Source organism: Antechinus flavipes, chromosome 5 (assembly GCF_016432865.1).
Source record: "Antechinus flavipes isolate AdamAnt ecotype Samford, QLD, Australia chromosome 5, AdamAnt_v2, whole genome shotgun sequence".
Lineage (NCBI taxonomy): Eukaryota > Metazoa > Chordata > Mammalia > Dasyuromorphia > Dasyuridae > Antechinus > Antechinus flavipes.
This window is the reverse complement of record NC_067402.1, coordinates 63,427,883-63,450,816: the sequence shown is the minus strand read 5'-3', so window position 1 is coordinate 63,450,816 and position 22,934 is coordinate 63,427,883. Positions and strand designations below refer to the sequence as shown.

The following is a 22,934-nucleotide window of genomic DNA, read 5'->3' as shown; positions in this document are numbered from 1 at the left end:
CAGTAAATGATTATAATTATGATAAATTATTGATAAATCCTAAGACTCCAGTTTCTGAGATAAGAACTCACTATTTAATAAAAAAAATTTCTGGGAAAACTGGAAAATAGTATGGCAGAAACTAGGCACAGACCAACATATCACAGCAATCAGATAAAGCCAAAACTGGTACATGACAAGGATGATACCACCAGCAAATTAGGAAAGCAAGGACTGGTTTACCTGTCAGATATATGGAAAAAGGAAGGATTATGAAATAGAAAACATTATTGTAATGCAAAATGGATAACTTTGATCACATTAAATTAAAATGTTTTAGCAGAAACAAAATAAATGCAACTAAGATTATAAGAAAAGCAGAAAGCTGGGAACCAAATATTACAGCCAATATTTCTGATAAAATATAGAGAGCCGAGTCAAATTTCTAAGAATGCAAGTCATTCCCCAGTTGATAAAAGATCAAAAAGATCAAAGGATATGAATAGGTAGTTTTCAAATGAAGAAATTAAAACTAACTATAGGTTTAAAAAAAAAAAGCTCAACTGTAAAAAATGCTCTAAATTGCTATTGATTAAAGAAATATAAATTAAAACAACTTTGAGGTACTACCTCACACCTATCAGATTGGCTAATAAGATAGACAAGGAAAATGAAGGTGATGTTGGTAGAGCTGTGAATGATCTAACCACTCTGAAGAAAGAGTTGGAAATTGAGCCCATCAATTGGGGAATGGCTGAACAAGCAGGGATATAAGAAATGTACTATACTGTTGTGGTATAAAAAATGATAAACAGGTGGATTTCAAAAAAAATCTGGATTTTTGTGAATTGATTTTTATTGAGGTAAACAGAAACAGGAGAACATTGTACACTGCGTACGATCAATTCTGACTGTATTGCTCTTGAGCAATATAGTAATCCAAGACAATTCCAAAAGATTCACAATGAAAATGCTATCTACATCCAGAGAAAGAATTATGAAGTCTGAATGCAGATGGAAGCTTCCTATTTTCAGTCTTTTTGTTTTTTTCTTTTTCATGGTTTTTCTCTTTTGTTCTGATTCTTCTTTCACAATATAACTAATGTGAAAATATGTTTACCATGATTGCACATGTATAAGCTGTATCAGACCGATTGCTATTTTGGGAGGCAGAAGGACAGAGGAAGAAAAATTTGGAATTCAAAATCTTATTTAAAAAATGAATATTGATAGCTATCTTTACATGTAATTAGAAAATATTTACAAAAGAAAAATATTATTTTCCTAATGGCACATATCCAAAAGAAAAGACCTGCCTTCCCAATTTTTTAAAAAAATACAATATTAAATATCAAGTTTTAACAAAATGATAGTTAAACATTTAAAACTGGTCTGTGGAGTATAAAAATGCTTAAATACTGAATGAGCTGATTTTTTTAAAGCATTTGTCATTAGCTACTGAGACAGTAGTCAAAGGATCACCTATCACTCATTAGGAACCTCAGAAACCATCCAGTCAAGTCCCTTATTTTAAAGATATAGAAACTGAGGCTGGAAAGTTAAATGACTTGCTTATAGTCTTAGAGGAATTAAGAATCAAACGGGATTTGAATCCAGGTCCTACACTTCCAAAATTAGCAGTCCCTAGACTATTACTCTGTCATTAATTTTACAGATGAAGTCAATTAAGAACAATTTTTTAAACTTGGTTTGTTAAGCACCATGCCTAAGTGAAGGGCAGGTCAATTCTCCAAGAGCCTCCACAGCTGTGGATCATAACACCTGAAGGAGTTGCAAAGCAGTTTTTGCTGATGCAGGTGTTCCTTGTGGATTGGGAATGAAATAAATTGGAGACAGAGGGAATAGGAGAGAGGTCAGAGAATAGCAACTGCCTCTCAGTCTCCTTGTATCACCATCCTCCTCTCACATGAAGAGATCCATTCTGCTGGTCTGAGTTAGACCTCCAGCAGCCACTGGCAGGTGGCTCCCATATCCCAACATATGGTGCTTGAACGTGGGATATCCCAACATATGGTGCTTGAACGTGGGACATAAGAAGCACAAGAATTACAAGAAGCAGCAGCAGTGCCCAAGAGCTGTTTATGAGTAGGATCCTCCAAGAGCTCTTTCAGTAATCCCGCGGGAAAGGAAAGGAAGAGACCCGGTAAGACTTTTTTTAGTCAGAGTAATTCAATGGGCCAAGACATCAAAGGGCTGAGCCAGGAGACTGATGAGAGACTTATGAAAAATGCCTATTCTGACTACAGTCCTCTTCTCTGATTGAAAGTTTGTCTCCATGACAACTCACAAAATTCAACACCTGCCATAGTGCTGTTTGCACTCCCTAGCACGCAGATTCAGATAACAGCTAATGCACAAACTTACTGAAATAATCACAGTCTCATAAAACAAAAAAACAGGCATTGTTAAGGACCAAGCTTAAGTGAAGGGACAGGTCAATTCTCCAAGACCCTCTGCAGCTGTGGATCATAAATTTGACGGTGTTGCAAAGCAGCCTTTGAAGATGTTCCTTATGGATTGGAAATGAAATAAATTGGAGGCAAGAGGGAAGAAGAGAGAGTCAGAGAACACAACTGCCTCTCAGTCTCCTTGTATCAACATCATCCTCTCACAATGAAGAGATCCATTCTACAGGTTTGAGTTAGATCTCCAGCAGCCACTGGCAGGTGGCTCCCGTATCACAACATGATTGGTAGACAAACAGACTAAGGGAAGGATCCTAAAAGTCATCTAGACTTTTCTTTATCTTAATAGAGATGAAGGAAATGAGGCCCAAAAATTTGCCCAAGGAAAACACAGGCAGTGGGCAGCAGAGACAGGATTTGAGCTCAAGGCCTGTGCCTCAAAGTTCCTAGTTCTTCCCATTCTTATTCTCCTGAGAGTTCTGGCTTCCTACTTCTGGAGCTAAGAGGCCCACTTCACTAGTGAGGGTGGGAATACTAAAGACAAGACCCAGTAAACTAAAAATAGCAATAGGATAGCTATTAGAGAAACTCTAATCTAAGTAACAACACTCAGCTTGTGTGGACCCATGATCTCAATGGGGGGAAAACCCTTCACAATGCAGATCACACTTCAGTTATAAATGCCCACCCTAGCCCCAACCTTTTATGATTTATACAAAGGAGGAGCATTCAATATATTAAGGGGTCAGCTTCAAGTACTCTTAACATCACAAGGTTAATGGGATAGCCAAGGGTCGGTCTTTTTTTCACATAAACAATCCCCATCAACATTTTTAGCTTGGATGTTATTTTGAAGACTTCAGAGTGATTTTTAATATCAACAGCAAGGAGACTGTAGTGGTTTATAATTCAAAACCAAGCAATAGCACCAAAACACTGATTTTTAAAAGATGGATTTTGATTGGGGGGAGGGAAGGGAATTAAAAGGTCATTTAAAAAGACTAGCAATTTAGTAAATATAATCCAAATCACAAGCCCCTTCCTGTTTAATTTTGTGCAAATTAACATATATAATAAATTGACTTAACTCCCTTATAATAAATTGATTTAAGAGTTGAAGGGACATTATAAGTCTTCAGTCCAACCTCTTTTTGCAAATAAGGAAATTAAGGTTGAACAAAATGAAGAGATATATTTTTTTTTTTCTTCCAATATATGCATATATATTTATACAGTTATCTTGCTGCACAAGAAAAATTGGATCTAGAAATAAAGAAAAAAAAAAGCTGAAAAGTAAAACAAAAATACAAGCAAACAATAATAGAAAGAGTGGAAATGCTATGTGGTGGTCCACATTCATTTCTCAGAATTCTCTCTCTGGGTATAGCTGACGCTCTTCATTACTGAACAATTGGAACTGGTTTGATTCATCTCATTGTTAAAGAAAGCCCCATCCATCAGAATTGAGGATCATATAATTTTATTGTTGCCATGTACAATGATCTCCTGGTTCTGCTCATTTCACTTAGCATCAAAAACTTTTTAATATAATTAAAATTATCTATTTTATGATCAATAATGATCTCTAGTTCTTTTTTGGTCACAAATTCCTTCCTCCTCCACAGGTCTGAGAGGTATACTATCCTATATTCTAATTTATTTATGATCTCAATCTTTATGTCTAGATCATGAACCCATTTTGACCTTATCTTGGTACACAGTGTTAAGTGTGGGTCAATGCCTAGTTTCTGCCATACTAAGTTTCCAATTTTCCCAGCAGTTTTTGTCAAATAGTGAATTCTTATCCCAAAAGCTGGGGTCTTTGGGTTTGTCAAATAATAGTTACTGGATATTTTGTCCTGTGAACCTAAGCTATTCCACTGATCAACAGTCTATTTCTTACCTAGTACCAAATGGTTTTGATGACCACGGCTTTATAATATAGTTTTAGATCTAGTACAGCTAGGCCACCTTCATTTGATTTTTTTTTCATTAATTTCCTTGAAATTCTTGACCTTTTGTTCTTCCAGATGAATTTTGTTGTTATTTTTTCTAGGTCAGTAAAATAGTTTCTTGAGAGTCTGATTGGTATAGCACTAAATAAACTGATTAGTTTAGGTAGTATTGTCACCTTTATTATATTCGTTTGACCTATTTAAGAGCACTTAATTTTTTTTTTTCCAATTGTTTAGATCTGACTTTATTTGTGTGGAAAGTGTTTTGTAGTTTTGCTCATATACTTCCTGACTTTCCCTTGGCAGATAGATAAGGGACATATTCAAGAGAGCACAGCCATTATCAAGCAAAGCCAGAATTCATGTGAATCTGCTGACTCCAAATCTATGTTCTGTAAAGAGTATATAAAAGGTTTCATTTGAGCTTATTTTTTTTCTGTCACATTGCATAACCTAAATATCTTTCCCCTATACTCAGCCAAGGAGCATGTAATTAAAATAAAAATTGTAAATATTAAGTTAAAGCAAAATGATTCTGCAAAATTATACTTTAAAGGAGTTAAAAAAAAAAACAACCCCACAATAAACACAATGAGATCTTTTGTCCTCTACATCTCTTAAGTCAACTGTAAAATAAAAACTAGTCTATTATGAAATGTCACTTCCAAAGTACTTCCTCTTTCATGATCATCATAAATGCACTTAATGTGGGTACAGATGCCACAGTTAATCACATTAAAAGTGTAATTGGGAAATATTTAACAAATGGAATACAACATAGATCAGGTTAAAAGGTCTACGTTCAAGTCAATATTTTACGTATGATTTAATGGCTACATTTCTGAGTTTGAGACCACTGTGTAGTTCTCTAATAAAAAGCTTCATGTAGATAGAAAAATAGATATTTAGACTGGCAATTATTAATAATGAAGACAGTTTGTTTTTAAATTTTAAAAAGGCCCAAGATTTCCTTCATATCTTGGTTTTTTAACTCTCCCTGTAACACCTTGAGCATTGCTCTCTTAAAGAACTCAAAACTGGGTCAACCCTATTCCAATTACACTCTTGATCTAATTCTGTCATTTACTCCACCTTTGCTCACACCAGAAAAATTTCGGCTTCAACACAAGTAGTGAGAACTGTTTTAGTTAAGAGTTCAAATACAGTGGCTCCGATGTTAGTAGTGAGTCACAAAAAGTGTGTGTAGTATTTCCAATATTTTTCCTGTTGTATCCTTCAAAAGTTTTTCCTTAAATGCCCTTAAGATGATTTTGCTTAATTAAAGCTAACCCTAATCCATTTTATTTACTAAATAAGAGAAAATATTGGACTTGCTTGTTTGTGTAGACCTTAGGAGACACTGAAATTTTCTGAGACTTGCTATATAATTAATCAGAGTTATCCTAGTGCTATCTAAAAAGTCTTTTACTAGGAACTTTCTTCTTGTATTTAACAAATTTTAAGTAAAAAGATTTGAGAATAAGATATTATGAATAGAAAGAACTTTAAAAATCAAATTGTCCAATTTTCTCACTTTATAAATAAACAAAACAAACAAAAAACAAAAACAAAAACAAAAACCAAGACCCAATGAAAATGAGTGACTTGATTAAAGTCACAAAATGTATATGTAGTACAGGTTGGGATATGAACCTTTCATTTAACTCCAAATTCAGTCATATAATAGATATATAGTATTCAAATTAAGTTCAGAATGTAATATCCCTACTGCAACATATCAAACATATAAAGGACTGCTTGCCATCTAGGAGAGGGGGTGGAGGGAGGGAGGGGAAAAAAAATTGGAACAGAAATGAGTGCAAAGGATAATGTTGTAAAAAAAAAAAATTACCCTGGCATGGATTCTGTCAATATAAAGTAATTATTAAATAAAAATTAAAAAAAAAAAAAAAGAATGTAATATCCCGAACAGATAAGAAGGGAATAAAATTGATTGCTGCTTGCTAAGTGAATTTTTTAAAATAAAATTATAATAATGTCTTTGATTTTTATATAATCTCCATTTCCCATTATAACCTCATCTCACTTCCCAGAGATACATACCTTATAATTAAAAAAAAAAAAGTTTAAAAATAAAGAACACCAGTTCAATAAAACAAATGAACACACTGAAAAGAGCTATTAGTATATGAAATGTTTTACATGAATGGCCCTTCTCTGCAAAGAAGGAATGGAAATTTTTTTTTTTCATCTTTTTCAGTTTGTTTTGATCATCTAAAAAAGAAGTTTTTGAAATATGGGAGCTCAGAAGGGGAAAAAAATTTAAGTTGTTTGCCAAATATAACGAAGCACAAAGACAAGAATAAATAAATGGAAGGGCATTTGGGATAGGGAAAGGGAAGAAAGATACTTATCTAGGGACTTATCTAGGCACTACCCTCACTTCCCAGAAGTTCAGGCTTTCCAAAAACCAGACGATATATTTGGAGTAATGGATTAACAATTACAATGAAGGCTCTGGAGAAGGAGCCATCTCAGAAAAAACCAATTTACAAGGGTAAAGAACTATCACAATATGGCTATTCTGTATTCCTGGAGGGATTTCAGAAGTTCTGATTATCTTCTATTGGAAGACACCAATGAAGCTAAATTGGATGAATTAATGATCTGATGATTCCATGAAAAATGGAGGTTCTTGATTCTCTTGATTCTCTGACGACCCAGAAATACACTGGAATTCCCAAGATATCCATGAAAATTACCAGGCTTTCAATCTATCTTCTAGATAAAAGATGATTCACATCTTTATTTTCTGGTACTATTTAAAAACAAGCACACAAGCCTGTTCCAGCACTTTTAAGAACTTTGTTTTTTTTACCTGGATATTATATTACTAGTGTTCCCACTATGACAGTAATATGATGGATTCTAATTAGGATTATAATGAATAAAATCTATACCCCAAAATAAGAGAAAGAAAACAAATCAAAGAAGAATATCATGTGTGACAAGGTGTTTGGAGAATCACCAAACCTTACAAATAGAATGTTAAAATAAATTCCAATTTGATATCCACTGTATCACATTTCTTCTTACCAAGTACCTTCAGTATTAATTCATACTGAATGAATTATATTGTGAACCACATTATATTGAAGATAGTGAAAATATCTTCAATCTTCAATCACTTCAAGTTGAAAATGTTTTGATTTCTTTTACATTTCTAATTCTATCCTTACCCAGAGTTCTAACAAAAGTCCTAATAACATTGAGATCGACTATTATTTTTAAAACTGGTAATTATCACACTATCTGGGAGCTAATTAAAATATATCTTTTAGAAAACTATATATATCTTAATAGATTCTCAAACATTTATACTTTATAAACAGAATTTTTATTAAGTATGCACTTACCCATATTGCAAGCTTAGCTTTATTTCCATCAACTGATATAGTCTTCACCTTGAAGTCAACACCTGGAAAAGACAACATTTAATTAAGTTTACAATGGTTCTTCAATTTTAAAATAGATTACATAGACAAAGATATAAAACAATCCCCCAAGTTTTATGCAAAAATGTACAAAATAGTTTAGAGATAAGGGCGGGAATATGATATGATGGTGGAAAGAATGTTAAGACGTAAAGCAAAGGGAGCTTGGCTTGATGCAGAGAACACTGAGCACAGCTATAACCCTAACCCTAAATACAGTAACAACAACATTGTAAGAGAAAAAAGAAAAAAGAAAAAAAAAAAAATGCAACGTCCAGTTATCATCTTGATGAAACCTACCACCCAACTTCTTACAAAAGTGTTATGGACTCATGGTTCAGAATGACTCGTATATTTCTGAATATGACAAATTTGTAAACTTTTTTGCATAACTAACTTATCACAAGGACTATTTTCTCCTTTTACTGGGGATAGAGAAACCTATTGATAACATCCAATTTGGGGCATGGGGAGGGGACAATGGCCATTAAGTGTTTTTTTAAATACCAAAGAAAATAAAAACTCAGAAGGAAACACAGTTTAGCTAGACAACTTTGAAACATGTTGAACTTATTACATACTTTTCTTTTAAAGCAATTTTAAAAAAAAAGATATCCATGTTTTTATATATAATCCTTTTTTTCCCCAATTCTACAGATATATGGAAACATCCTGTTTATTGTTGTTCCTTAAATTCAGAATAAAAATATAAAATCTGGAGGAGAAAAAAAAAAGAAGCAAAAAAAAAAAAAAAGCTGCACAAAAGAAAACAAGGTCTGAGTAAAACTGTGACACAAAGGACAAGTTTGGGATAAATATGCTGGATTTGTTATATTTTTTAAAATGTGTACTCTATAATATTCTGCTCCTTATACATAGTTATCTTCATTTTGTTCAAGTTTGCCAACACAATAACAAAAATAAGAGATGGGCTAGAATGCAGTGGCACCACTAATATTTCCCAGATGAATGATCTCAGGCAATATCACTTATCTCCTTTGGGTGTTGGTTTCCTCATTTGTAAAATGAGAAGGCTGAAAAAGATGTCCTGTAAAAGTTCCTTTTAGTTCTAAATTTATGATTATGGTATATTCAAGAGGCTTTTATTTGATTTTTTTTGATTTATATAGACAGTACAGGAGCTTTTAGTTTTTTTACTATTATTATATAGAATTGAGAAGTCAAAAGTTTATTGAACTTAAACCTTTTTAAAAATTCCACTTTGATTTGATATCTGCCTTCACCCTACCTCCTCTGCTTCCCAACTTAACCTGTATTACAAAAGAATGAATCTATATAATGGATAGAGAAGTTTGAGAGCTGTTCTTTAGATCAGAGAGACTTTTAAAAACTGATATTCCATTCCCAGACTGCTTCTCATTCCAGCCAAAAGTCAACTAAGGTTTGAAATGCAACTTTTGTAACACATTAAAAATTCCTATTTAAATTATCTGTTCAATACTCTTTTTTTTTTTTTAAACTATCCAGGATCTCTTTTGCCCTAATCTCTTTATTTTTGAGCAAAACAAAAACTTGACGGAACCACATTATATTCTTTTATTATTAAAAAGTCACTTGATTTATAATTTAAATTATTAGATGAATAGAGAAGAGTTAACAATTTTGTATTCAAATTCCTAAGAATCTTAGAGCCTATCAGGATCACAAAATTTTATGAAAAGCTTTTCTCAGAATTATTTACACAAGCAGTCACATAAGGTTTTGCTATAGCTGTTCAACAATTTCTCCCTTTCCAGGAAAAGAGGCTGAAATATGCCATCTGGCTCAAATGAATGCTAAGTGCCCAAACCTCTTTCATGAATATCAAAAATGCATGTAGCTTATCCCAGTGACCAGAGGGAAAACATTAGCACACAAAGTTTGGAAAGAAAACTTTTAAAAAATCTTATTAGTTTGTCACAATCCATTTAGAACAAGCTCAACTAAAAAAAAGTGTGCTTACAGAGCACCTGTCAGTAGTATGGAAATAAAACTTCAGGATGATCAGGAAAAGGTTTTGCTTATGAAACATTCATGAATACAAATTAGGTATTAGTAAAAAAAAATTATACCAAGTTTTCTTCCACGTACACTAAAAATGACCGATTTGGGTGACAAAGATTATGAATTCTTGACTGGTAGGATCAAGTATTCAATAGCTTAAGAGTATATTACTTAGAAAATCAATGAAGCAGATCATTCAGTCCCCTAGGTGTCCATATTTCATTTTTTTTCCCCACCAACAAATAACCAAATCAAAATCTTCAGCAAGTTAACAAAATAGATAAATGAAAATGACTGTAATTCCAAAGATAATAAAAAGGTAATAACTCCAAAAAAATTAGCTTAATACAGCAAATTAGAAAAACATTGTCAATTTAATGTTTTCCTGAATAAATCAAAATATTTAACCATGACATCTGGGAGGTGATGCTGTGACATGCAAGTGAATTGGATTTAAGTGAAAGAGAGCTGTACAAGATCATCTGCCTCTCTTTCCCCTCCAAAGCCATCTGGGTGACTGGAGATGGCCCTGGATGAAATAGGAGATCTTGATTTTTTTAAGGTCTTGAACAGATCTCGATTTGATTGAGGTCACAACCATTCAGTGATTAAGGCTAGGTAGCAACTGAGGTAAAGAATCTCTTATTTCAACACTGGGAAATGAGTGTGGACCACAACATAGCATTTATACTCTCTCTGATATTGTTATCTTGCATTTTTGTTTTTCTTCCCAGGTTATTTTTATCTTCTTTCTAAATCTGATTTTTCTTGTGTAGCAAGACAACTGTATAAATATGTACACAAATATTGTATTTAACATATTTTTTGCAAAGGTCAATGTTGAAAAATTACCCATGCATGTTTTGTCAAAAAAAAAATAAAAACAACTCTTCTTTCACCTAATCCTCTCATCCCCTAAAAAATTAAAATCTAAATATATAAATCAAGGAGGGGAAGGTCCTCAGGGTTTCTCCACAAAGCAGAAATGACTGCTATTTACATTCAATCTGAGCCAATCAGGACTCAAACAATGACCAAATGGGGCTTGGCTTAGGACCTGTTGGCGGCCAATCAATGAGAATCAGCTTGATTTTACACAGCACTGCAATTAATATATGCAAAGCACTTTGTATGTGTTATCTCATTTGATTCTCATAGATATGGCTGTGATGTGTATTTTGTTTTTATATTATATATTTCCTACTGCCCCACATCTCTCTCAGAATTTCAAGACATTTAAGGAAGGGCAGCTAGTTGATGCCATGGATAAGAGAACCAGCCCTGAAGTTAGGAGGACCCGAGTTCAAATCTGTTCTGGACACTTAATACTTCCTAACTATGTCACCTGATCTCAGTTGCCTCAGCAAAACAAAACAAAAACAAAAAAAGACATGCAAGGAGTTTTAACACTACTTTAAATAAATGCAGTAGTAGTTCCACGAGTATCAATAAGACTGAGAAAAAAAGTTATGGTAGAATACAAGGGATTTTGGATAAGTAGTCTCATTTATTTAAACTTACCTATCATCTATTTATCTTTTTAACATTTCACCATTATGACAGAATAGTCAACTATAGCAATCTAGTGTTTGACAAACCCAAAGATCCTAACTTTTGGAATAAGAATTCATTATTCTATAAAAACTGCTGGGATAACTGGAAATTAGTATGGCAGAAATTAGGCATGGACCCACACTTAACACCACGCACCAAGATAAGATCAAAATGGGTCCATGACTTAGGCATAAAGAACGAGATTATAAATAAATTGGAGGAACATAGGATAGTTTGTCTCTCAGACTTGTGGAGAAGAAAGAAATTTGTGACCAAAGATAAACTAGAGACTATTACTGATCACAAAATAGAAAATTTTGATTATATCAAATTAAAAAGCCTTTGTACAAACAAAACTAATGCAAACAAGATTAGAAGGGAAGCAACAAACTGGGAAAACATCTTCACAGTTAAAGGTTCTGATAAAGGCCTCATTTCCAAAATATATAGAGAACTGACTCAAATTTATAAGAAATCAAGCCATTCTCCAATTGATAAATGGTCAAAGGATATGAACAATTTCCAGATGATGAAATTGAAACTATTACCACTCATATGAAAGTGTTCCAAATCATTATTGATCAGAGAAATGCAAATTAAGACAACTCTGAGATACCACTACACACCTGTCAGATTGGCTAAGATGACAGGAAAAAATGATGAATGTTGGAGGGGATGCGGGAAAACTGGGACACTGATGCATTGTTGGTGGAGTTGTGAACGAATCCAACCATTCTGGAGAGCAATCTGGAATTATGCCCAAAAAAATACTAAAGAAGGAAAAGGGACCTATACGTGCTAAAATGTTTGTGGCAGCCCTGTTTGTAGTGGCTAGAAACTGGAAATTGAATGGATGCCCATCAATTGGAGAATGGCTGGGTAAATGGTGGTATATGAATGTTATGGAATATTATTGTTCTGTAAGAAATGACCAGCAGGATGAATACAGAGAGGCTTGGAGAGACTTACATAAACTGATGCTAAGTGAAATGAGCAGAACCAGGAGATCACTTTACACTTTGACAACAATATTGTATGAGGATGTATTCTGATGGAAGTGGATTTCTTTGACAAAGACTCAATTTCAATTGATAAGTGATGGACAGAAGCAGCTACACGCAAAGAAAGAACACTGGGAAATGAATGTGAACTATTGGCATTTTTGTTTTTCTTTCCGAGTTGTTTTTTACCTTCTGAATCCAATTCTCCCTGTGCAACAAGAGAACTGCTCTGTTCTGCACACATATATTGTATTTAGGATATACTGCAACATATTTAACATATATAGGACTGCTTGCCATCTAGGGGAGGGGGTAGAAGGAGGGAGGGGAAAAAATCGGAACAGAAGGGAGTGCAAGGGATAATGTTGTAAAAAAAAAAAAAAAAATTACCCTGGCATGGATTCTGTCAATACAAAGTTATTATAAAATAAAATAAAATATTAAAAAAAATTTCACCATTATTAAATTTTTTGTTATTTAAGAAAAAAGGCTATTATACAAACTCCTTCACTAAATTATATTTGGATGCCTAATCATGCAAAAATAATGATCCTAGATTCACTATATGTTCACCTCCCAAAAAACACCTCAACGAGTTCTGACAAATCTAAAAAGGTTTGAATATAGTGACTTTATGTCTGCCATCTCAGAATCATAAAAAAAAGAGAGCCATCACCAGAGTGGTAATGAATTTTTCATTCACAGAATTACTCCTGTGAAACTTCTAAGTCAGAAGTGATACATTTGCATCATTGGAAGGAAATACCCATATAAAGGAAATCACAGGTTGTAGAACTATTTAAATATATTAAATGAGGCTTCAACAAATAACCACTCTCCTGAAATATTTTCAAATAGACACCCTTCTTAAAATAAGACCAACTCTACATAGAAATAAAGTTATTAAATACAGCAAAAAATTAAGAAGATTTTTTGGTTCATTCATAGCTGATCCTTGACCACCTTAAAAAGCTTCTGGAAAAATGCCACTAATTCTAAGAGTAGAACAAAGCATCAATTTTGCATAGTCTTCCAAAGATCCAACACTAATAATAAAGAAGCAGTGTTAAGGTCAAAAGAAAATTAGAAGCCAGTACAAATTTCTGTATAAACGACCTCTGATTCCCCAAGTACTATCAAAAACAAAATAAATGATAGGCAGCCCCAAACTAAAATTATTTTCCAAATTAATTTAATAACCAAAGAATAGAGATTATGAAAATTATGTAATTTTGTAGTGTATGTAAATTATGTAATTTCAATTATGTAAAAACAAAACTTTTTCATGAAAGATAAGAGGGAAATGGGGAGGAATAGCATTTACCTCATATCTCTGATAAGACTGATATCTAAAATATATGAATTGTCTTAAGAAATTATAACAATTATATAAGATCAAGATCTATTTTCCAATGGATGTTGTTGAAAAATGTAAAAATAGTTCTTTAAAAACTGTAAAATTATAACAACCAAATCACGAATAAGAAAATGCAAATGAAAATCAGTGAAGTAAGAAACTGACAAACTCTGATCCAGAGATTCTTTGACTAGGCATACATACTTAAGACAAAGACAAAAACTCTAACAGCAGCACTTTTATAAAGTCAAAGAACTGGAAAAAAGGAAATGCTTATCAAATAAGGCAGATATACATAAAATGTTACTATATCATAAGAAATGATGAATATAAAAAATTTAAAGAAGCATGAGAAACCCAATGGCGTAGTTAGATGGTGCAGTGCATTAAACAGATGGAGAGACTGCTTCTCAGAAACTTATGAAGTGTGGCACTGGGCAAGTCTCTCAAATTGTCTTGATAAACCTACTTCTAAAATGAGGACAACAAGAGAATCGATCTTTGATAGCTGCTATAAGAATTAAATGAGGAAACATATGTAAAGCACATATAAATGCTATTATTGTTACAAGAATTGAGAAAACAATGTATGGCAAAGAATAACCTACCAAACACCTAAATGCTGGATAATTAACCCAAGTTTAACCCTAGAGAAGAGTTAAGAAAATGTACCTTCTTCCTTTCACTGCAACGATAAGAAGATATACAAGCACGGAATATTATATATATGGTAGGATATAATGGATATGTTTGGCAGTTTTGCTAAACTGCCTTTTTTGTTGTTGTTGTTATAAAAGATGGTTCTCTGTATAAAAGAAGAGATATATTTGGAAATGAAATGGCCATGCAAGAAGCAGAAAATTCCAGCTTTCACAAATATTCCAGCAAGGATTTTTTTTTTAAATGCAAAACAACTGGAAATTATTTTTTTTCCTCAAAACTCCAAGGAAAAATTGAATGAGTATACACACACACACACACACACTGCCAGTTTAGGTCCACAGAAAAGACAGTCAGGAACCTGCAGGCACTATGGAAAAAGGGGTCCAAACAAAAAAGCTTGAAGCTTTTTTTTTGCACAGAAGTCTTCCTAGTATGTAAACCAGAATCCTAGAAGCCACAGTACCTTGGAACAGGAAGGTGTGCTTTCTGACTGCAAATCAGACTTCAAGCAGACATGGCAACAATCAGGGCACATCTTCTATCAGACTGCCCCACACAGACCTGTTAAGAGAACACAAACCAATCTTCTCTCCAGACTGGTTCACACAGGAGAACTGGTGCAGCTCTTATTAGAAGCCACCATCCATTACCAAACACTAAGTACACAGATTAGTATCAAAGAATTCATCATTCCTCCCATAACTGTGGAGTCTGACCTTTACACAAAGTTCAAATTCAAAAATTAAATGAGAAAGCCAGGAATACAAGAAAAAAATTTAGAAGACTTGTCACCAAAAGCAAAGACTCAAAGATATTCACAGATATATTAGATATATTTTGGAAGAAATGAAACAAAAGTTTTAAAATTATCATAAACTAGAGTTCTAGAGGAAAAAAATCAGAAAGGAAACATGAGAATTAAAAGAACAAACTGAAATAAGAATAGTCAAATTAATACAGAAAATATAAAACTTTACTCAACAATTTCCATGAAAATTAGACTGGACAAAAAAAGACCAATTACTTCATAAAACAATACTAGAAAAAATTCTGAAAAAAAAAGAAGAAACTTTTTCTAAAATATATACTATTCAAATCAACTGGAAAAAACAAACAGATCAAGAAAGACAGAATTTCAGTTACCATCAAAGCCAAAATCCAGAACTTCCAGGTTAAAAAAGAAACAGAAAAAAAAAAAAAAAAACAGTCTTCAAATACAAAGACACCACAAACAGGATCACAAAAGCCCTGGAAACTACCACTTGAAAGCAGAGAAGAGCCTAGAATATGATATTCCAGCAGGAAAAAGATAAAAACTTTTAACCAATAACTTATCCAGCATAGCTAAGTATAATTTTATAGATAAAATATACTTTTAATAAGAGAACTTCCAAGTATTTCTCATGAAGAAGCCAAAGGTAAATATCTTGGAAGTACAAAATACAGAATAAAGAGAAATAGAGACGCAAATAATTATAGTTATTAACTATATGAGGGAGAGTCTATATTCTAATGGAGACAAAGTGTTCTCTAAGAACATAAATGTTCTTCAAGGGGGAAATTTTATTATATTTTGATGATCTTAAAAGAAAAAAGGGAAAAAAGGAAAATACTAACATTTTATATAACAGGCATTGTCCTAAGTTCTTTACAAATATCTCATTTGATCTTCATAACAACCCTGAACTAAATCCTATTGTTTGTTAATGGCAAATGAGCTGATGTCTGAAATTATGAGTCTTTTCAAACTCTAGGCCCATCTACCAACATGATGCTTCACAATTTGAATGTAGGAAGATTAAACATACATGAGAGAAAGAGCAGGCTATCCATAAATAAATTTCCTATTGGAGGTAAGAAATAAAGGGGAATAGCAAAGAAAGAAGAACCTGTGATCAGAGATTGGGTGAGATTAAAAGAAGAGGAATAGTGGAACAGAATAACTGCAACATAGACTTCCCCGTCACAAACACACACACATAACATCCCTATTTCTTCACAGTCCTTTGTAAAGTTGGAGTAGGGAGCAAAAAGAGGGAAAATAGAAAAGGATAGTCTGGACACATAGTGATACACACCTATCTGTAATTCTCAAATACTGAGGAGGTTATGATTGGCAAATCTCTTAATCTAAGTAATTCTGATCTGCAGGGGACTATGCTGAACAAATGTGCACACTAAGTTTGGCACAAATGTGGTAAGCCTCAAGAAGCAGGAAGACACCATTCTGGAAAATATATCAGTAATGAGAGAAGCAGTAGCACCTGCATTTTCCAGCATTGGAAAAATAGAGAACCACTTTTTTTTTTTTAAAGGGCAGGATAGAAGAATATACAGAATTCATAACCCTAACTAAAACATGAATAAGGATGAATTAATCCATAAACACAGTAAGATAGAAGAATGGATTAAATAACAGAAAACACAATATGTAATTAATAAGAAACCTATTTAAGCTGATGAATTCACATAAAAAGAGGGGCTGGAGCAAAATCTATTATGATTTGGTTAAATTACTATGCTTCTATAGGCTACAATAAATAAATATTTATTTAAATAAGTAAAAAAAGAACTCAATCACCCTTTAGATAATAAATCAATATCAATTTACATATCTGTATTAAGTGGCATAGTATCTATATATTTAAAGGAAAGATAATCAATAAGCAGGAAAAAACATTAATTACAGACAGCATTTATTTAGAGCATTAAAGTTTTTAAAAAGCTTTAGTATTTGTTGATGTATTTGGTCTTCACAACAATCCTGGGAAATAGATGTTATTTTTTATTCTTCATTTTACAGATAAGGCAACTAAGGCACAGACTTTTTTTTTTTTATTAAAGCTTTTCAATTTTCAAAAAATATGCATGAAGATGATTTTAGAAAGGCATGGATAGACTTAAATGAACTGATGCTAAGTGAAATGAACAGAAACAGAAGATCATTGTACATGGCAACAACAATATTCTAAGATGATCAATTCTGACAAACTTGACTCTTTCCAACAATGAGATGACTGAGGCCACTTTCAATGACCTTGTGATGAAGAGAGCCATCTAAAACCCAGCGAGAGGACTGTGGGAACTGAATGTGCACCACAACATAACATTCTCACTCTTTTTTGATATTGTTCGCTTGAATTTTGTTTTCTTACTCATTTTCTTTCCTTTTTGATCTGATTTTTCTTGCGCAAGATACTTGTATAAATCTTTACATATAAAGGATTTAACATATATTTTAACATGTATAATATATTTTATATTGCTTGCCATCTAGGAGAGGGGATGGGGGAAGAAGGGGAAAACTTGGAACACAAGGCTATGCAAGGATCAATGTTGAAAATTATCTGTGCACATGTTTTGAAAATAAAAGCTTTAATGAAAAAAAAGAAAAAATATGCATGGATAATTTTTCAACATTAACCCTTGCAAAACCCTGTGTTCCAATTTTAGAATACAACAGAAGTAATGGCACAATTAGTATTTAACACACTTTTAGATATACAAATACAGCTAAATTATGCCATAACTCACACTATCACAAAAATAAATCTAATAAGCTTTACTCTCTCAAATATTTTAGCCATTTTACAACATATAAGAAAATGTTTCAAGAAGTAAAGATGGCAGATAATATATACAACAATGTAAAACACAACAGAAATGAAATTTAATGCTATGTAATTTTATTAAAGAAATTGTCCCTAAGAGGAGAGAAAATGAATCTGTTTTACCTTTGCAGAGATAGTGGGCTAGCAATGTGGAATGTGACATGCATTATCAGACAATGAGTGTATTGCTTAATTTTGCTGAACGCTTTTTTCCCCCTCATTTATTAATCTTTGTTTAAGAGATGATTAGATGGGCGAGATGCAGAGAGAAACAATATATTTGGAAATTAAGATGGTGTAAAAATAAAAGATGTCAATAAAATAGAAATTTTAGAAACAAAAAATGTTAAGGAGGAAAGATAGATACTTTTTTTAGGAGAATTTTCATAAGGAAATGAAGAATTTCCCAAACTGTGAGGTGTACTTTCCTGGAAAGAGATCAATCTCAATCAAAATCACTAAATGACTCCTACAATTTTTCTTTTAAGTTCAAATTAAAGTCAATAAAGCCAAGACTAACTAAGCAAATTCAGTGAGAGGTAGAGGTAAGGAGACAGAGTAAGTAGGGAAGAAAGGAATAGAGTGGCAAAAGAATATAACCATCCAAAGCTGCTTGTGAAAAGCAAAAAATAGAAAGGGAAAAGATGCTCCTCCAGGGAAATGGGAGTACACTTGTTACATAAATAACAGAAAGGTCCTAAATAACACCCAAATATTTATATAGTACCGCCTTTTGTGTTATCAAAGATCTAGAAGCAAGATAAATACCCATCAATTAGGAAAAGACTAAACAAATCATAGCATACCAATTTAATGTAATTGTCATTGTTTTTTAGTGGTTTACAAGTCTTCATGAGCCAAATGAGGTTTTCCTGGCAAAGATACTGACTGAACTGATTGCCATTTCCTTCTCCAACTCGTTTTACAGATGAGGAAACTGAGGAGAAACAGGGTTGAGTGACTTGCCTAGAGTCACACAGCTAGGACGTGTCTGAGATCATATCTGAACTCAGCAAGATGAGTCTCCCTAACTCCAGGCCCAGCACTCCTATTTCCTATGCCACCTAGCCACCCCAATGGCGTTATCATTGAACTGTAAAAGAAAGGTTAAATAAGAAGGATGTAGAGAAACATGGGGAAGATTTATATGAAAATACAAAGAATCAGGAAAATAATGATATATGATTATAACAACGTAAACAGAATCAAGTTTATCGACAAGCATTTTATAGTGACTTGCTACCAGGCCAGCACTGTGCCTCATTATTAGAGATGATGGAGAGAGAATTGGTGGAAGATCTTAATAAAGGTAAGATTTCAGCTGAGACTTGAAAGAAGTTTGGGTGGCCATGAAATAGAAAGGAAGAGAGAATATTTAAAGTATGGGGAATAACCAATGAAAAGGCATGGAATTGAGATGAAGTGTTACTTGAAAGAAAGAGCAGCAAGGAGAAAATAGTGTTCCTGGATTCTAGAGTACACTGAAGGAAATAAAGAAGATTTTAAAGACTGGAAGGGGCCAGGTTGTGAGGAGCATTAAAAACCAAACAAAGGAAAAGATGTGTGGGGTGAAGTGACTGAAGTCAAGGGCAGTTCTAAGGTGGAGACTGAGCTTGGTGACCAAGGATGAACTTGTCCTCTACAATAAAAGCAAAGTTCAGAAAAAGAGATTTAGGAAAAAAAAAAAAAGATAATGAGCTCTATATTTTGGACATGGTGAGTTTGAGATGTCTATGCTGCAAGAATCAAGTTTTTGTAGGTCCTTAAGCTAAAAATGGTTTTTAAATTAAAACCATTTAAATGATCTTACGCTTAAAATAATGTAGATTTTGTGTGTGTGTGTGTGTGTGTGTGTGTGTGTGTGTGTGTGTGTGTGCGCGCATACACATGCACACGCTTTAGTTTTTTGGGGGGAGTTATCATTAGGACTTAGAAAAAAATGCTCAGGACTTAGAAAAAAATGGTCCTCAGGCTTTATGGGATATTTCCCACACTACATCTCCTCCCCAACCCCCTCAAGCAAGGGTCTATGGAATATCCAGTGCAAAATTCTAAGAATTGGTTTGTGATATACTTACTATTAGAGTCTAAGAATGAGTAGGGCAGTAAATATATTTGCATAGATAAATAAACATATGGGATCTGAAGACAACACCAAGTGAGAGAAGAGAGCAGTGGTTTTTAAGCTGGGAATAGATTTCAGAAGGGTTGTTAACTTGGGATAGAAAAAAAAAATCTTTCTGTCAATAAAAAATTATTAAAAAATAAAAAACAAAAAAGAAAGCGGCCAAAAAAAAAAAAAAAGAAAAGAAAAAAAATCTTTATTCTCACTAAGTGAAAACAAACCAAAATAGTATTTGTACTCGTTTGGCAACAAACCGAAGGAGTGTTAGTTAACAGTACCTTGATTCTGTCACCAGTAAAAAAAATCACATGTTACTGCAACATATCCAACATATAAAGGACTGCTTGCCATCTAGGGGAGGGGGTGGAGGGAGGGAGGGGAAAAAAAAATCGGAACAGAAATGAGTGTCAATATAATGTAATTATTAAATAAAAAATTAAAAAAAAAAAAAAAAAAATCACATGTTCATATTACATTACCATTATCATTTATGCTCATACTTTTACAAAATTATTGTATTAGATCTTCCACTAAATCATACATGAGTTTTCCTGACTTTAGGCTGATTTTTATATAATTGGCTTTTTATTTTATGCAATTAAAAAATTATTCTGAGAAGAGTTCCACAAGCATCATCAGACTGCCAAAGTGGATCATGAGAATGGCAATGTCAAAGAATACAGAAGTCAAGAATGAGAACTAAGAAAAGGCCCTTAGAATTATTATTAAGCAATCAATGATAATTTCAGACAAAGTAGTTTCAATTTAATAAACTTGTTTGCAGAAGAGAAAAAGGAGACATGGAAATTTTAAGTTTAGATACTAACCATGAAGTCAAGGCAAAGCTTAAAAATGAAGAAAATTTTTTTGTTGTTGTTTAAGAAAGAAAAAAAAAAAAGAATGAAAAACAAGACAAGTTTTCAAGTATGGAAGCAGTCAATAAATAGAGAAACTGAAGATTAGTTACTACTAGGGATGACAGAGGGGCAAATCTGCTGGAAAAGATTTGAAATCAGGCAAGAAAATCATTTCATCCTGTCTTTGAATCAATAACCCCATACTTGGGGCAATGTCCCAAGAAAGTCAAAGACAATAACAAAAATGACAGTTCAAATAAACCAAAAGATTTTGCTGATTTGTATGATCATCATTTAGGTTATAAAAGAACTATGATATAAGAATGTAATCAAATACTGTCATGCAAAAAGAAATGACAAGCAAAATTCAGAGAAACATGAGAAGATACATATATGAGCAGATCAATAAGCAAATCCAAAATATTCACAATGATTATAACCATGTAAGTGCAAATATAATGAAAAGAAAGCCTAGTCATTGAAAAACTAGCTACAGTCCAGAAAACAGATTAATGGAACATACTTCCTTTCTCATAGCAGAGAGGTTACTAAGATTCCTATCAATACTATGTATACATTTTTCAAATCTGATCATAATACTGTCTTTGTTACAGGGGAAGGTTGAATCTGAAGGGCAGAAATCACTGGAAAAGTGAAAAATACAACATTGCAATTTTTTAAAAGTAAATTTCTTGGGAAGTCTATTCTCATTCTCACATCTTCATCAAGGATTTCCCTCAATACATGCAAGTTTCAATGGTTTCATAAAGTTGAAAAAATAACCCTATGGTCAGATGATTAATGTTTTCTAAGCCAATCAATTAAGCAAGATTTATAAAGCAGCAACGTGTACCAGATACAGTGACAAATGCTAAATGACAAGAAGTAAAGCAGTTCTTTCCCTCAAGTGACTGACATTCTATTGGGGGAAAAAACATATTTGAGTATAAAAGAATTTATGTAAAATGAATGCAAGGAGTATGGAGGAAAAGCACGAACAGGTAATCAAGAAAAGTTTCATGGGATAGTTTGAGCTGAGTTTTAAAGGAAACCAAGGAATCCAAGAAACTGAGGTAAGGAGTATTCCAGGCATAGGCATTCTTTGGACAGTGAAAAAAACATGAAGGTAGAAGAAGATGAAATGTTGTGTATTCTGTGGAGAAGAGCAAGCTGATTAGTAGGACTAGCCTATAGAATGTAGAAAGAATATGTAACAAGAAAGAAAAGAATGACCAGACTGAAGAACTTTAAATGAAAAACAGCAATTTATATGACTCTAAAGATAACAGGAAACTCTAAAAGTTTACTGAGCAGAGATGACATGGTCAAATCTTCACTTTAGGAAAATGATTTTAGTGGCCCCAACTTTTTTGGAAAGATTCTACAATAATTTATTATTTTAAGATCATTGACACACACACACACATACATACATACACAAGATCACTGCCAGTGAATACTTGATCAGACCCAGTAACTCTTAATAAAACAGCAGAATTCAGCTTATGGCTCAAAAGTAGTACTTCTATGATTATTGTTAACATTCTATTTTGAGAAACATGTCATATTTTTTGCCACAATGAAAAGGATTTTTAGATATTCGCATATGCAGTCTAATTCCAAAATTCTAGTCATTTATCACAATTGTTGAATATCTTTAACCTAAAGTTCAGAAGCCTTCACTGTCCCAAATGGCCTGAGACATTTACTAGCTGTGTGACTCTGGATGAGTTACTTTATCCTGTTTGTCTCAGTTCCTCATCTGTATGTAAAGAAGAAAAAGGCAAATCCAAATGGGGTCACTATAGAGTCGGACACAACCTAAAACAACTGAACATCAAAAAAATTGAATTCATTAACTCATCTTCCCCTCAAAACTTCCTTCTTCCTCATTTATTTCTATTGAGACTACCAATAACCAGGTTCACAACCTTGGAATCATAGTCT

The 22,934-nt window shown here is 33.0% G+C and overlaps 1 protein-coding gene across 1 annotated transcript in view; it reads right to left on the bottom strand.

Annotated features, from left to right (window-relative positions):
* Positions 1-22,934, bottom strand: part of RAB18 (RAB18, member RAS oncogene family) — a 46,736-nt gene that overhangs the window by 12,346 nt on the left and 11,456 nt on the right. The window contains exon 3 of the mRNA XM_052000492.1: positions 7,738-7,799. Coding sequence (XP_051856452.1) covers positions 7,738-7,799 — 62 coding nt within the window. The remainder of the gene's footprint in view (positions 1-7,737; positions 7,800-22,934) is intronic.